Source organism: Gymnoscopelus microlampas (genome assembly GCF_963454915.1).
Source record: "Gymnoscopelus microlampas genome assembly, chromosome: 13".
Taxonomy (NCBI): Eukaryota; Metazoa; Chordata; class Actinopteri; order Myctophiformes; family Myctophidae; genus Gymnoscopelus; species Gymnoscopelus microlampas.
In genome coordinates this window covers 19,986,906-20,001,180 of record NC_139950.1, presented here as the reverse complement: position 1 = coordinate 20,001,180, position 14,275 = coordinate 19,986,906, and the positions used below count along the sequence as shown (strand labels likewise).

Genomic DNA, 14,275 nt, shown 5'->3' with positions numbered 1-14,275 from the left:
CATTAGAGAGCAGTGGTTCTCAACCTGTGGGGGTCCCCACATGATTTTGTAGGGGTCCCCAGATGACAGTGAAGTGACAATTTAAGGACTTTAAGGCCATTTTAATACCTCCAATTTGAAAATTGCGTGAGCCAGCAGTTTGTCTCGAGAGACTATTGATTGGTTGACTGATTGATTGATTAATTTAATGTAATGCATAGTTTGATCTACTACTCAATCAATGGTAGACTACCCTCAAATATGAAGTTATCTTTTTTGTTTATGAAGTTATGTAAAATACAAATTCAATGTACGTATAAATACGGAGAGATCCATGTTGGATGATATTTTTTATTCTACACAGCATATTAACAGACTTTTCATATGGGATTTTGATAAAACATTTAACAGAAACACAACACATTTCATTGACTACAGATACTTGCTTGTAGATCATCTTGACAAATTTCTTTAAAAAGAGCAAATTAATTTAATTCTGAAGAAAAACAGCAGGAATTACATCTTTGGTAAGGAGGAGAAATTCCATTTTAAATAAGTGTAAAACAACTTGCCATGATCAAATGTGCAAATCAATACTGAATAAGAGGAAGTAATGTTGAAGAATTTATATTTAACAGACAAGACAAAAAGGTCTGACGACAGGCAGATTTACTCACTTACAATCAATGAAACAAATGAAGGTGCGTTTAAATGTAGGAGGTCCATTGCTTGTTTTTAACATCTAGGCAATTCCCTCTAAGGCACCCTTCTCTTTGATGGAAATAAAAATCCCCACAATTTAGATTTGTTTTTTAAATCATCTGTTTCTTGTTTTATCAATTCATTAGCAGAATCAAACTTTTCTGTAACCCATTGTATATACCTTCTCTGAATACGTTTTCATCTAGCCAAACATTCGATCATCATTTCAGGGACATAAGTGCTCCATGCTTTTACAGTCTTATTCCTGTCAAACTACTAAACTAGAATCACTTCTTGACCGTGCACACATTAAAACGGGTCTATACCTGTCATTCTACCTTGCTTGTCCTTCATTCCTCAGAGTATTATTGTAAACACAAACAGGATTATTAAAAACAAAGAAATGTTCCAAGTGTCCCTTAACTTAATTGACTCAAAACAACAGAAGCACAACCTCATATGAATTGAGAAAGTCTGTTTTTGTTTAAAGAAAAAAAAGAAAACAAGGGACACACAAACTGAAAGCCAGACATAGGCTAAATAACACTACATACAGTACTAGGACTTACATCCTATAAGAATGACAACTAAGATGCCAAGACCCTGAAGCCACAACAGGTCATTGTCCATGCTGAATTCCACAGTGAAAAATAATACCAATGATTAACAACCCAGCATGCAGGCATCATCAAGGTAAGGGAAAGACTAAATCTCTACTGTAGGAAATCTATGTATAACCCTTTTACAAATACTCAATGGTTCTTATAACAATTCAAGTTGGATTTGACACAGTAGTTTGAATGGTCACAATTATCTTCTAGACCAAGTAGAAACATAATCATAACATCTTAAAGACCCCATGAAATAAACAACAAAAACCTGAATCACAGTGTGCAATTCTAAAGAAAAAGGCATAACAGGTAAATTGCCCAATAGCAGTTTGTTTTCAGAAATTACTAAATTAAGATTACTAGCAATAAATAAAAATGAAGGCAGTGATGGAATATGATTGAGTTGCATCAATTTGATAACATACTATAACCTTTGAGGAGCATTGACTGCACTCAAAATTGCAAGCTTTAAAATTGTGGTTTTATAAGTTTGACAGAACCTTGAACACCAGTGCTCCTAGTGCAGCAACCCAAGCTACATTACGTAGCTAACAGGGGTCAATCAGATTCAGTATTACACCACATGATAGCAATAAAAACAAACGATGCTTATAATGATGTGCTAGTTTTGACAAAGCATAATTGATATATATATTTTTCTTTTCATCCTGGATCAACTCCTTATAATTCGAGTATATGCGAAACTATATATTTAACAACTGATGTCTTTTCTTTTTTTTACTGAATGGGGTCTTTCAATAACTTATGGCAAAAAAACAAAACAAGCCACTTTCAACAAGAACAATGAACATTTAAAAAAAGTATCTGGGTACATAATGTTTGGGGCAAAGGATGTTAGGGGTTATCTTTATCATGATGCATAAGACATAAGATACTACTGTACTACATGCGTTCCCACCAACATGCTCTGTCTCTTCAAACATCAAAATGAAAGGTCAATGTATATCCATGTCTGTCAAATTTTATAAAGATATTTGCATTTAGTTTCTTTATTGAAAAAAGAATAATGTAGGCTAATAGTGTATGAGATCCCATGAGACATTTACAATTTTACTTCACAGATTGAGATACTTGGGAGTTTTTCAATTTCATCCTTTCCCATTTCCTAAAATGACTTAGCATTTTTAAGATGGTATCCCATAAGTGAAACTAGGTACAGTAGCATACAGCATTGAAGCCAAAGGCCCAATTGCAAGCTGCACACAATCATGAACCTGTCGTAATGAGTGTCTTGTAAGAACACATGACCAAAATGAAAACTGCAATTGAAAATGCATAACCACATTAACCCTGGCATCCCTATTTTGGGTAAATAAAAAAAGTTTTTTTTTACATTTAAAAAATAGCAGATCTTCAAGCTCTCGGCGCGTTGTGATCTTGTAGGTCGGCTATTTTCGCTATTCGTTGTATGACGAAGTATATAGAGCTTTAGTGTTTTTATATTTGCCTTTGTGTATCACGATGATTGATCTGCAATCCCAGAACCACGCACAGGCACACAGACCTCCCCAAACTAGCAATACAAATACATAATAGAAAACACACACTCAGGGTAACGCAGCAAGCTACATTGACAGTTTGCATCTTTTTTTTTCTTTCATTTTTTAAGGGAGCATGGGTGGAGATGTAAGGCACTAAGAGCATCCCTCCATCTTCAAACATACATAATCAACCACCCATTTGGAGGAGCTTTGGTAATGGGCAGCACTAAATTGGAAGGGCATCTATCCTCATTCTGGAACTCCTAAAACCCTTGCCGATCTTCCGGTTGAAGCATCATCATCTGCCTCCTCTTTCATAATCTGCATTTCTGTTCCATGGCCTAATGCATATCACAGTCCTTGAAATTAAAAAGTGACTTAGAGCAACGCCGAGTCATTCCCCTTCAAGCTCGGCAAGCAAAGATGCTTAGACGCTAGACCGAGTGCTAGTTTAGGAATGGCAAACGGAACATAGTGTGAGGAGCTACTGAAATAGGGGAGGAGGGGGATAGTCGTGTGCTTACAGTCGGGTAAACGGGCCCACGTGAAGGGGTCCTCTCAGCTTGGGCGAAGAGCAGGAGTTGGTGATAGTTGTGGAAAAGGAGGGTGAGGAGGAATAGGAGGACGTGGAGGAGGAAGAGGAGGCGGACGATGGGTCACTACCACTGTTCAGGGTGAACACACTGGAGATGGCGACGTCCACAATACCTTGGCACAGTTCTGAATACAGTTTCCTGGAGGAGGTAGGGACAAGAGTCAAAAAGACAACATAAGGATCTCAAAAAATAAATGAAAGATATCCCAGGTAAATCTATCTGAATGAGATTCACAGTGAAGAATATTCTAGTTCATTATAAAAATCAGAATGCCAAGAATAGACCTTTTATTATACTGTAAGAACAGAATCTATACCGTCCAGGACACCAAACTAATCTTTCTAGGCAGGATAAATAATTAATTTGACGTTAGTTTGTGTCATAACAAAACTATGTGTGCAACAGTTAATTGACCTAACCAATTTAATACACATTTAAATAAATAAGATTTTCAAAAATACAGAAAATAGCAGATCTACAAGCTGACAATGCATCGTATATATATAATCCTCTAAATAGCCTAATCAAAAAAGTAATCAACAAGATAATTGGTAGTCATAAACAAAACTTCACTCCAAATGTAGAAGAAATAGATGAGTCACTTCACAATTCAGTAACTACTAAATAATTCCCATGTAGTGACTTATTGAAAGGGTTAGGCTGTTATAAGGAATAAAAAGAAAATGGAACACAGCACGGAAAGAGCTGAAATGATCAATGAAATGGATCTGTTACTGACTGTGCACAAGCTGGAGCTCCGTTGATCTCAATCAGCCACACCTTGAAGTTCGCGTCCACCATGAAGTCAAACCCAAAGAGCTGAAAGCTCTGGTAGGACAGGTGCTTAGTGCTAATCATTGGCTCGGTGCAACTCAGACAGCTCCTGGGAGAGAAGACACAGCATTGCAATTGTTCAGGATGTACTGTAGAATGTCTTTGTGTTTAGACAATACAGTTACCATCGTGAAGGGCAAACAATGTCATATGATATTGTTTGGTGCTGCACTGTCCCACTGCGCCACTTATACACAGTAAAAATCCAGATTTTCCTGTGCACCAACATTTTGCTGCTTGTACCTGTATGAGTGAAAAATAAAACTTTGATTCTTGAATACTCTCTGTGTGAGGCCTCGTTGTTACCGCCTGTGACTTTAATATATGTCACCAACGTAAGTACTGCCGCACAAATGTAAACACTACTTCTGTAAAGCAATAGTACTGTGATTAAGAAATAAATCAATGCTGGTTATAATACTTCATCTGACTGAGGCAAGTCATGTTTTCACAAAATTGGCAACTTAAAAAATATTAAAAAGGCGGGAAAAGGGCCCGGATCGCTGGCCTAATGGTCCCCGCACTTAGGCTCTAACGTAGCCTGACATCGCATTGCGGGTTCGAGTCCTCCTGTTCCCAAAGATCTTTGCTGATCTCCCTCCCATATCTCTCTCTCACCGTTTCCTGTCCATCTCCACTATACACTATACATAAAAGCAGAAAAGCCCCAAAAGAATCTTTAAAAAAATTAAAAGGAGAAAAAAGACAAGGACCTACTTAATGATCTGCTTGATTTGAGGTAAGATGGAGGTCTCCATGGCAACATTGTGGGTGGTCAGAAGATACTGCCTGAACTCATCGAAGAACATCTCGTTGCCCTCCTCATATCGTCCAAAGTTCTGTGAGTGCTCCTTCTGGATGCAGTGGTTGGTCAGGTGGCTTGTCATGTCCTGCAAGTCGGAGCTGTTGTAGGGTTCTGATGAGGTTCGCAGAACACCCTCCCGATACAAGTAGATGTTATACTGATGATCCACCAGCACCCAGCTCCTAAAGAAAAACGTGCAGTATAATATCCTTATTGTTAATTTAACTTTGAAAGAATGGAACCGAATGGACCCTTGCGGTTCCATTTGAACACTCTCAGAGTTAAAATAACACAATGTACATTACTGTGCATAAACCCTATGGTAAATAAATTATTATTAATATAGTTCTGCAATAATTAACGATGTGTATGCTTTGGTTTATAAGCAAAGCACCTTACAATACTGTGAATTCATACCATGGATCATACCATGGAGTTCATTAGTTAGTTCATTACCAATTGAGCCCAACAAATACACTGTGATGATTTGCATTATGCATATAAGCTGGTAAGACTCGCCTGATGTCAAACTTCCGATGGCCAGGCTCCAGAAGAAGAGGTTTTTCTAGATACTTCTGAATAACATGAACCTGTCCTTGATTATCAATGTACTCCAGCAGCTCATTTGCATCATGGGATATAAAAATTCCAGCACCTGGAACAATGAAAGCAAAGCCATATTTTAAGCCTCTCCCGAACAAAGTTTAGAATGCAACCACAAAATCATCAAGTTAAAGTACAACCTTTAAAAACTAAGTAGTAAATTAATGCAGCCCAAAGAGGAACCCACAGACCCTCACAAAAATAATATATATTTTGGTCCTTCAACGTTTTAAAAAGAGAGCACAATATTATGTATCTCATCATGTATATCAACTCAATGTAATAACATTGATGATGGTGCTGTTGCTACTAACTACATACATTTTAACTTGTTTCAGTTAATAAATAGCTATCAATAGCTTTGTTTTTGCTGTAAGATCCAAAACCAGTTCTGAATTTGAACTCTTCTCCACAGTTTAACTCGGAAACACAAAATCTCCAACTGTACGTAATTAGGTAGGTGGTCTAACCTTTAGCTCCAGCAGATGACTTTGCTATCCACACTGTCCCCTCCTCGCCTTCTCTTTTGGAGTGGTAGGATGCTAGGAAAACCTCCCGTTCATCTGTCTTGGGGTTGCTCTTCAGGTGGCTTAAGCCATTTGCAGCTGGAGCCACTGGGGTGTTGAGGTTTGTGGGATAGATGATGTAGGACTCTGGGAACCAGCTGGAGGAGTCAGACAGCTCTGGGCTCGTCTTTATTAGCCTGTGTGACGTCATGGATGGAAATTACTCGACCAATGTTGAATAATTTACAAACACACAAAAAACAGACACCAATAGCATGCATTAACCACTTAAGGCATAGATTCTACTTCCAAGAAAGCTCACATCGCAGCACAACCTGCTATTTTATTTTGAATACATGCCCAAAATAGGGAGGGTTAATGTGGTTATTAACCAGATGAGTGCTGAGCATTTTGGCCACATTTTGAGCTTAGAGACATACTTAACTAGCGATGCCTTTCTGCAAAGCTTGTCTGCTCCTCTGTAGTAATTCACCAGTTGCACCAGCCCTGGTTCATGACCTGCAAGAGAACAAAGTTTATATATTAAATTAAACATGCATTCAAAGGCTTGGATCATATGCAAAGCCTGGGGCTACTGAGTACAGACAGTAGACTTCAGCTGTGGTCACTGGCAGGGATTTAACATCCCCCCCCAGGATGCTGAGGAAAGAGAATTGTTTAAAAGGGGTCACCCACACTGTAGTCCAGAGGTCTACAACGTTTTTCAGGCCAAGGACCCCCTAGCTGAGAGAGAGAGATGAAGCAGGGACCCCGTACATAAATTAGTTTTTCAGATTCAACTTTTTTTCCCCTCAACAGCAATACCTCTTTGCCAAAAATAGGCAATCTACAAGCTCAATGCCGCGCACTGCAAGGCGTTGTGAGCTTGTAGATCTGCTATTTTTGGCTAAAGCTCTCCTCAGAAAAGGGATGCTAGGGTTCAAGTGGATAATGTAAAAAATAAAATCAATCACAAAGAGTTGGTGGCCCCCCTGTAGTAACTCTGAGGACCCCCTAGGGATCCCGGACCCCCTGTTGAAGACCCCTGCTGTAGTCCATTTCTGCACAGTCACAGTTATGATCCAACTTGGGTGGGACAGGGACAGAATATAAAACATTTGCAATTTGCATATCACTGCTGTCTGTCATCAGTGCTTCTGCTATAGTCACTGTATATAAAATCAGAAAATATGATTTACCCAGACGTCCAAATGGTAATCTGTTCCGTTCGCCCAGCATCAAATTGAATCTCGGATTGTCTCTTTTCAGCCTCTTCCAGTGTCCAGTGGAGAGAAGTATTTTGGCAACTTCTGCATAGACGGTGCTGTTCTCGTCGCGAGAGACAAAGGTATAGGTGGGAGCATTCATAATGCCACGATATTATTGACAGACTGGATTGGTGAATAAATCAACTGGCAGCTTTGTTCTTTAGTTGCGAGGCTGTCTGGTGGCCACTGCAGCAGGCAGACTGACAAGGAACGTTATCTTCTGTATCTGTAGCATGATAATGATGAAGATGATGATGAGGCAGTCATATCCAGTAACACTAACAGTTCCCCACGAACACAAGAGCTTCCCAGAGGCTCCAATTCAGAGCTATACGAGTTCAATCAGCCTTAATGACTTCATGTTGCTTTGCAGACATAGTTTTAGTCCCCCCAGATTAGGGTGTGCCTGCGTTGGGGGCTGGTCCTCCTGTTTGGATAGAATGTCCAATATGCCAGCGTGTTAAAAAATGACCACAAGCAAAGGAAAACCCCCTCGGCTCTCGGTGTCTAAGCTTAAATGCCACTGAATAAACCATAAAGAGTAGGTAGCATCCGCTAGCTAGCCGATCATGTGAACAATGGTGGCAATGCAATCACGTAGCTATTTTCCCTGTATGCCTTTATTCCATAGAGTTATGATTTGTCTGGAGGACGGACGGCACCAACCCCACCAATTAAATTTAATGAAAGTTGCTCACATGCGCATGGAGCACCCAGAACCTCTACTTTCTGGATTGGTTCCAATATTGGAGCCAATAGAGCAGGCGCACTAGCGTTTGAGACGGTGGACGCACGCGCAGTAGCGTTGTAAATTTGGAAGTCCTGCAATCTCGGATTTGACCACCAGGCGACGGCAGCTTCACTGTTATACCGCGGTTCTGGGGGCTTGCTTTATTCTCTTGAGCTCAGCAGCAGCAGTATTGCCAGATTGTGTGAGAGCAATAAGCAGCCGGGTCTTGGAAAACAAGCCCAAAAGAAGAGCTATAAAGAAGAATTGAATATTTTTTTTTAACATTCGAACACAAATCTGGTAATGGGGTGGGTCCCAGCTATTTTCTAAAGAATCTTAAAAAAGAAAAAAAAGAAAGTGACACATTTTGAATATTAACACAAATCTGGTATGGGCGTCCCTGGCACAAAATATTTGTGCATTTATGTGGGGGTCCTTGATGAAAATGTTTGACAACCACTGGTTTAAAACATTATTAGGAAGATAGCCCAAAAAAGCAACTACACTTTAGAAGAAACAAGGCCAAAAAAAAACGCAACCCGCAAAACTGAAAATATTTGAAAATATTTTCAAGCAACTTCACAGAAAAAGGTCGCTTATACAAAGCGGACATGGCAACACTGAGCAGCTGCTGTCATCCTCTGAGTCTGTCGACACCATAAACATGCTCATCGTGGCAGTTGTGGTCAATGTAGTCCATTCATTGAGTGACACTTTTTGATAGTTGGTTTATATGTATCTTTGCCAAAAATGTATATTATTTAATTATGGAGGCATATTCAAATGATTTACATATCCTAAAACCATCCAAATATTTGACTGTCTCTACTTTACGGTCAAATCTCAAATGCATTCAAGTGTCACATACAATACTACATATCCCAGAAAGCAAAGCGGTCAGATGTATTCTTTTTTTAATTCTGGACGATGGCCACAAGATGGCATCAAATACTACTCTAGTAACAAATACATATCAGTCCACACACACTGCTGAAGCCATCATGTAATGTATTGTGTCCCTGGGTATGTGATTTAACAAAGTCGCATGCAGTAGTAGGCTACTGTACTTAAGTACAATTTTACTGGAGTATTTCCAATTTTCAGTACTTTTACTTCTACTCAAATAGTACAAATATTGTACTTTTACTCCACTACAATTCTTTGAAAACTTTAGTTACTAGTTACTTTACAGATGTTGATTATTATTACAAAACATACATTAACCACTTCAACCCTATATATATTTCGGCCATTTGAAAATAGGCTAGCCGACCTACAAGCTCACAATGCGTAGCCATGGATGCATTGTAAGCTTTTAATTGTAGGTCTGCTATTTTCAAAATATCTTTAAAGGACGACTAAAACGATTTTCAACCCATCTTCCTCACTAATACTCATGATAAAATGGTACCATTTTTTCTACTTGGTCTGTGTCTCATAGGAGGGCTGTGGACAGTCCAGAAACCGTCTACCAGTGACATCATCATTTTTTTTCCCAACAAGATTTCACATTTTTTATTTAGATTTGTATTAACACGAGAACAATGGCTTATTTTATTGCAACTTTCCAGGAATAGAAAGCCTGCATTTTCTATTAGCTTGGATTCCCCATTGATGATGTCACTGGTAGACGGGACTCTGAACTGTTTACAGCCCTCCTCTGAAACACAGACTGAGTAGAAATAAATGGTACCATTTTATCATGAGTATTAGTGAGGACCAATTATATGAAGATAGGTTGAAAATCGGTGAAGTCGTCATTTTGAAAATCTGAAAATGGGACATTCTGCATAATGAGTACTTTTTACTTTTGGTACTTTAAGTACATTTTGTACAAATACTTACTGTACTTTTACTCAAGTAATTGTACTTGTAACAGAGTATTTCTACATTGCAGTATTGATGTTTTGAACAATTAAGTATATAAAACCACCCACACAGGCCAACCTGGCATTTAAATAGAGCGCTCCCAGAGTGTGGTAAATCCCGTCCCATTACTTTTGAGCCAAGTAGTCACGAAAACTTTTACTTACGTAAAGTAACCGGTAATCATTCTTATTTTGGCGTACCATGAATTTATAAATGTATATATACATATTTTACTTAATTTCGTGACACATACATAGTACATACTTGTTGAAAACTTGAAGCACAACTTCTCAAGGTGGTAAAGAGGGAATTCGAATGCGGCTGCGGCTCATTACTCCGTAGTGTTGCCAGGTTTTGAGAGAGAAACAAGCAACCAGGTCTATGAAAACAGGCCCAAAAGAAGTGACATGAGCACTAAACCTATACGTTGGCTATATCTTGAAGAAAATTTGAAAAGTGTGGAATATCTCTGAAACATTTTAATTGCACGAATGTTGTATGGGGGTCCCTGGTATAAAATATTTTCAGACGGGGGTCCGCAGCAGACAAATACATTCATTTGGGGGTCTTTGACATGAAAAGGTTTGAGGTTCACTGGTTTAAACAACCCCCAAATAAGCCCCAAAAAAAAGCAACTCAACTTTAGAGACAAGCCCAACAAACCGCAACTAGCCAATATTTACAAGCAACTTTACAGAAAAACAAGCCCAAAGTAGCTTGTAATAAGAAGACCTGGCAACACTATTACTCCGCAGTCCACACAGAAGCAGCTGGCGGGAAGTTATTTCATTCATACTCTTAGACATCACAGAGAGACTAGTAACATAACAGGTATATATAACTGTTTAACCTTCATAAAACTGTCATTTATACGGTCTATTATATTCATGTATTCGTTTTTTGTTTTGTTTATTGCGCTAAATCAAGTTTGTAACTGGTGTGTGTGCTGTGTACTGTACAGGTTTAGCGTCAATGTTTACATATGCAGTAGTGTAAAGTAACGAAGTACATTTACTCAAGTACTTCTACTCCACTGCACATCAAAGGCAAATATTGTACTTTTACTCCACTACTTTGAAAACGTATGCACTGGTTACTTAGTTACTGGTTACTCACAATTTTGATTAGTGTTACAAAACATACATTAACCACTTCAGCAATACATCTTGGCCATTTGAAAATAACAGATCTACAAGCTCGAGCTTGTAGATCTGCTAGTTTCAAAAGATTTGTATACATTTTAGACATTTGAAAACTTGTGAAATGGGACATTCTGCATAATGAGTACTTTCTACATTTAGTATTTTAAGTACATTTTGATGCCAATACTTTTGTACTTTTTACCAAGTAAATTCTGAATACCGGACATGTATGTGTATTTCTACATTGCAGTATTGATCCTTTTACTTAAGTAAGAAATGTTAGTACCTTTTCCACCACTGTAGGCTAGTACTCTCCCATTGTATAGTAAAGTAATGTAAACTTTATTATGCTGGCCTAAATTCCAGCTGAAATCAATTGACACTGATTGCAAAAACCTTACCCCCCCCCCCCCCAGTGCCCCAGAGCCAGTGTTGGGGAATTCAACTTTTTTTTTTGTGTGGGTAATGTGTTTTGTGGTTGTGGCGTCTGCTTTGGCTGCTTGGTGGGTCATGTATTTTTAATGACTCCTGTCCTCTATCCTTCCAGGCCAAGGTATGAGCGGTGCACACCTGGACGAGTGGCAGAGGAGGTCCTTTGACATTTCATCTGGCACCTGCACACCTGAACAGACGGCAGACGCCTATCGACTGCACATCCTCGACATTCAGTATGCATGGGCAAACTCCCAGCTCTCTCAGGCCGGCACAGCCAGTCTGCTCAGGACCTACTCGGAACGCTACGCAGCAGTTCTGGACTCGGACGATGCCCGCACAGGTCTCAACAACTATGCGGACAGTGCCCTGCACCTGGCCCGCAGTCAGAGGAACCACAGTGACAAATGGGAGTCCTCCCTGACCATGGAGAACGTACTGGAGCTGCCGTGCGTGCAAAAGATGATTCAGGCGGGGACAAGGGGAGGAGGAGGCTCCCTAGTGGCACCAGCAGATGTTAACATAACTGTTGGACAAGAGAGCAGAGGCAGCTCCCTGTCTGTTCCCTCTGCCCCAGGCAGGGCAGAGCCTCCATTATTCAAATCCACAGGACCCCTGTTGCCCAAAGCAGAGGGCAGTGGCATTTTTACTAAGCCTCATGGTGGTTCTGCAGAGAGGCCAAGAGTCACTGAGGGTATTTCTTGCAATGCCAGCTCATTCACATGCCCCCAACCACAGACACATGCCTTATTTGGACATACGGCCTCAGCTACTCCACAGGGAAACATGGGCCCCGCTTGTGGCACTTACAACCAGCAGGCCAACTTCTTCCCCGTCTCTAACCCATCTAAGCGGAAGAATTTCTACAGCTCAGATGGAGACAGCGCAAGGGTCAGTGGCAGGGGCGCACATTGTGCTCAGGCGGGACCTGAATCACGGGCTGGTGGCAGTTTCAAAACGGCCCGAGAGCAGTTCATTGTCGATCAGCATAAAAAAAATGCCCACCAACCCCAGAGAGGTCAGGCCCCCGCTTTGGCGGCCGCGGCCATGAAGAAATCCCTGGGTGCCAACAGGCCCCGAGGGACCTTCTCCAAATTTGTGTCACCTCTGCCACGACAGGAAGAGGAACAGGGCGGGGCCAGCGATATTGCTGACCAAGAGGCACAAGTGATTGATGAGCGCCTGAAAAACTTTGAGCCCAAGATAATCGAGCTCATCATGAGTGAGATCATGGACCATGGAGCTCCCGTAGTCTGGGACGACATAGCCGGTTTGGAGTTTGCCAAGGCTACCATAAAGGAAATTGTGGTTTGGCCGATGCTACGGCCCGACATTTTCACTGGCCTCCGCGGCCCACCCAAGGGCATCCTCTTGTTTGGGCCCCCTGGAACTGGCAAAACACTCATAGGGAAGTGCATTGCATGTCAATCAGGTGCCACGTTTTTCAGCATCAGCGCCTCGTCGCTAACGTCTAAGTGGGTGGGCGAGGGAGAGAAGATGGTGCGAGCCCTGTTCGCCATCGCCCGCCTCCACCAACCCGCTGTCATCTTCATCGACGAGATTGACTCCCTGCTGTCCCAGCGGACGGACGGAGAGCACGACTCATCACGGCGCATCAAGACCGAGTTCCTGGTCCAGCTGGACGGGGCGGCAACCTCGGCGGAGGATCGGATCCTGGTGGTGGGCGCCACCAACCGGCCACACGAGATAGATGAGGCAGCCCGTCGCCGCCTGTCCAAAAGGCTGTACATCCCCCTGCCCGAAGCAGCTGCTAGACGCCAGATAGTAATCAACCTCATGGCCCATGAGAAGAACCAGCTCGGGGAAGAGGAATTGGAGAGCGTGGTCATGGGGACAGAAGGTTTTTCGGGGGCCGATATGACCCAGCTGTGCAGAGAGGCAGCGCTGGGGCCCATCCGTAGCATCCAGCTCAAAGACATTGCCACCATCACCCCCGATCAGGTGCGGCCAATCCTCCACTGTGATTTCCAAGAAGCCCTGAAGACTGTACGCCCCAGCGTTTCATCCAAAGATCTGGAGGTGTATGAGGAGTGGAACAAGACTTTTGGATGTGGACGGTGAACAGGTCACCTGTTACCTATCCACTTCGTGCCTCGTGGCACATAAGGCCTAAACAGAGCACTTCCACTTTTCACAGTCAGCTGCTGCAGTCCTCACTCCAGACCATGATTTCAATCCCGCTTCCTCTGGATGGTGAACAGTGCTTCCTATAAATAGTCTGATGATTGCTTTGTGTTTAATCAGGACAATTACTGTGCTGGGATTTTGTCATACATTTGATTCGGTCTGTTTTCACTCTATAATATTTGTTTCGACAAAGAATGTTTTATTTTCCATTTGTTGTTGAGTTTTCCAGATTATTTGTTCCTAATAAAATATAAGATTGCTGAAGAACTCTCTAAACCATTTGTTTTCTGTCAGAAACTTGACACTAAAGCAAAAACATAATGTGGAAAATGTACTGTAATATTTTCTCCACTAGGTGCTGCTGATATAATCTACAGCGGGCAGTGTGACCAATCTCTCATGGGGTTTGCCAATAGATTTTATGGTGACACCAACACTTCTTTCTACAGTAATTGTCCTGAAATGTTCCTGAAACTGGATGTGCTAACTATGGCTGGGGAAGTGGGGCAACACTGTGCTCTTCCTCCCTTCCTGTTGGTGATTAAGAT

General features: G+C 41.3%; 2 protein-coding genes across 3 annotated transcripts; one reads left to right on the top strand and one right to left on the bottom strand.

Annotated features, from left to right (window-relative positions):
- Positions 1 to 316: 316 nt before the first annotated feature.
- ttl (tubulin tyrosine ligase) lies at positions 317 to 8,024 on the bottom strand. Of its 2 annotated transcripts, XR_014602081.1 has the most exons (8): positions 7,338 to 8,024; positions 6,579 to 6,657; positions 6,103 to 6,335; positions 5,549 to 5,684; positions 4,942 to 5,211; positions 4,130 to 4,273; positions 2,013 to 3,528; positions 317 to 1,969 (listed from the first exon to the last, which is right to left on the bottom strand). XR_014602081.1 is itself a non-coding variant. In XM_084076325.1 (7 exons), exons 1-7 carry the CDS (start codon positions 7,504 to 7,506, stop codon positions 3,315 to 3,317), a joined length of 1,245 nt encoding a protein of 414 aa, XP_083932451.1. In that variant the 5' UTR covers positions 7,507 to 8,024; the 3' UTR covers positions 317 to 3,314. The 2 variants fall into 2 exon arrangements, 1 of the variants encoding a protein (XP_083932451.1); XM_084076325.1 differs by having other exon boundaries at positions 317 to 3,528.
- Positions 8,025 to 10,770: 2,746 nt separating this feature from the next.
- fignl1 (fidgetin-like 1) lies at positions 10,771 to 13,994 on the top strand. Its single transcript, XM_084076535.1, has 2 exons — positions 10,771 to 10,836; positions 11,695 to 13,994. Exon 2 carries the CDS (start codon positions 11,703 to 11,705, stop codon positions 13,659 to 13,661), a length of 1,959 nt encoding a protein of 652 aa, XP_083932661.1. The 5' UTR covers positions 10,771 to 10,836; positions 11,695 to 11,702; the 3' UTR covers positions 13,662 to 13,994.
- The last annotated feature ends 281 nt before the right edge of the window (positions 13,995 to 14,275 follow it).

Coding starts and splice junctions, on each gene's coding strand:
- fignl1 (XM_084076535.1), top strand. CDS start 11,703: ATGAGCGGTGCACACCTGGACGAGTGGCAGAGGAGGTCCTTTGACATT.
- ttl (XM_084076325.1), bottom strand. CDS start 7,506: ATGAATGCTCCCACCTATACCTTTGTCTCTCGCGACGAGAACAGCACC. Junction 6,336..6,578: donor AGAAAGGCATCGCTAGTTAA/GTATGTCTCTAA, acceptor GACGTCACACAG/GCTAATAAAGACGAGCCCAG. Junction 5,212..5,548: donor CATCGGAAGTTTGACATCAG/GCGAGTCTTACC, acceptor GTTTTTCTTTAG/GAGCTGGGTGCTGGTGGATC.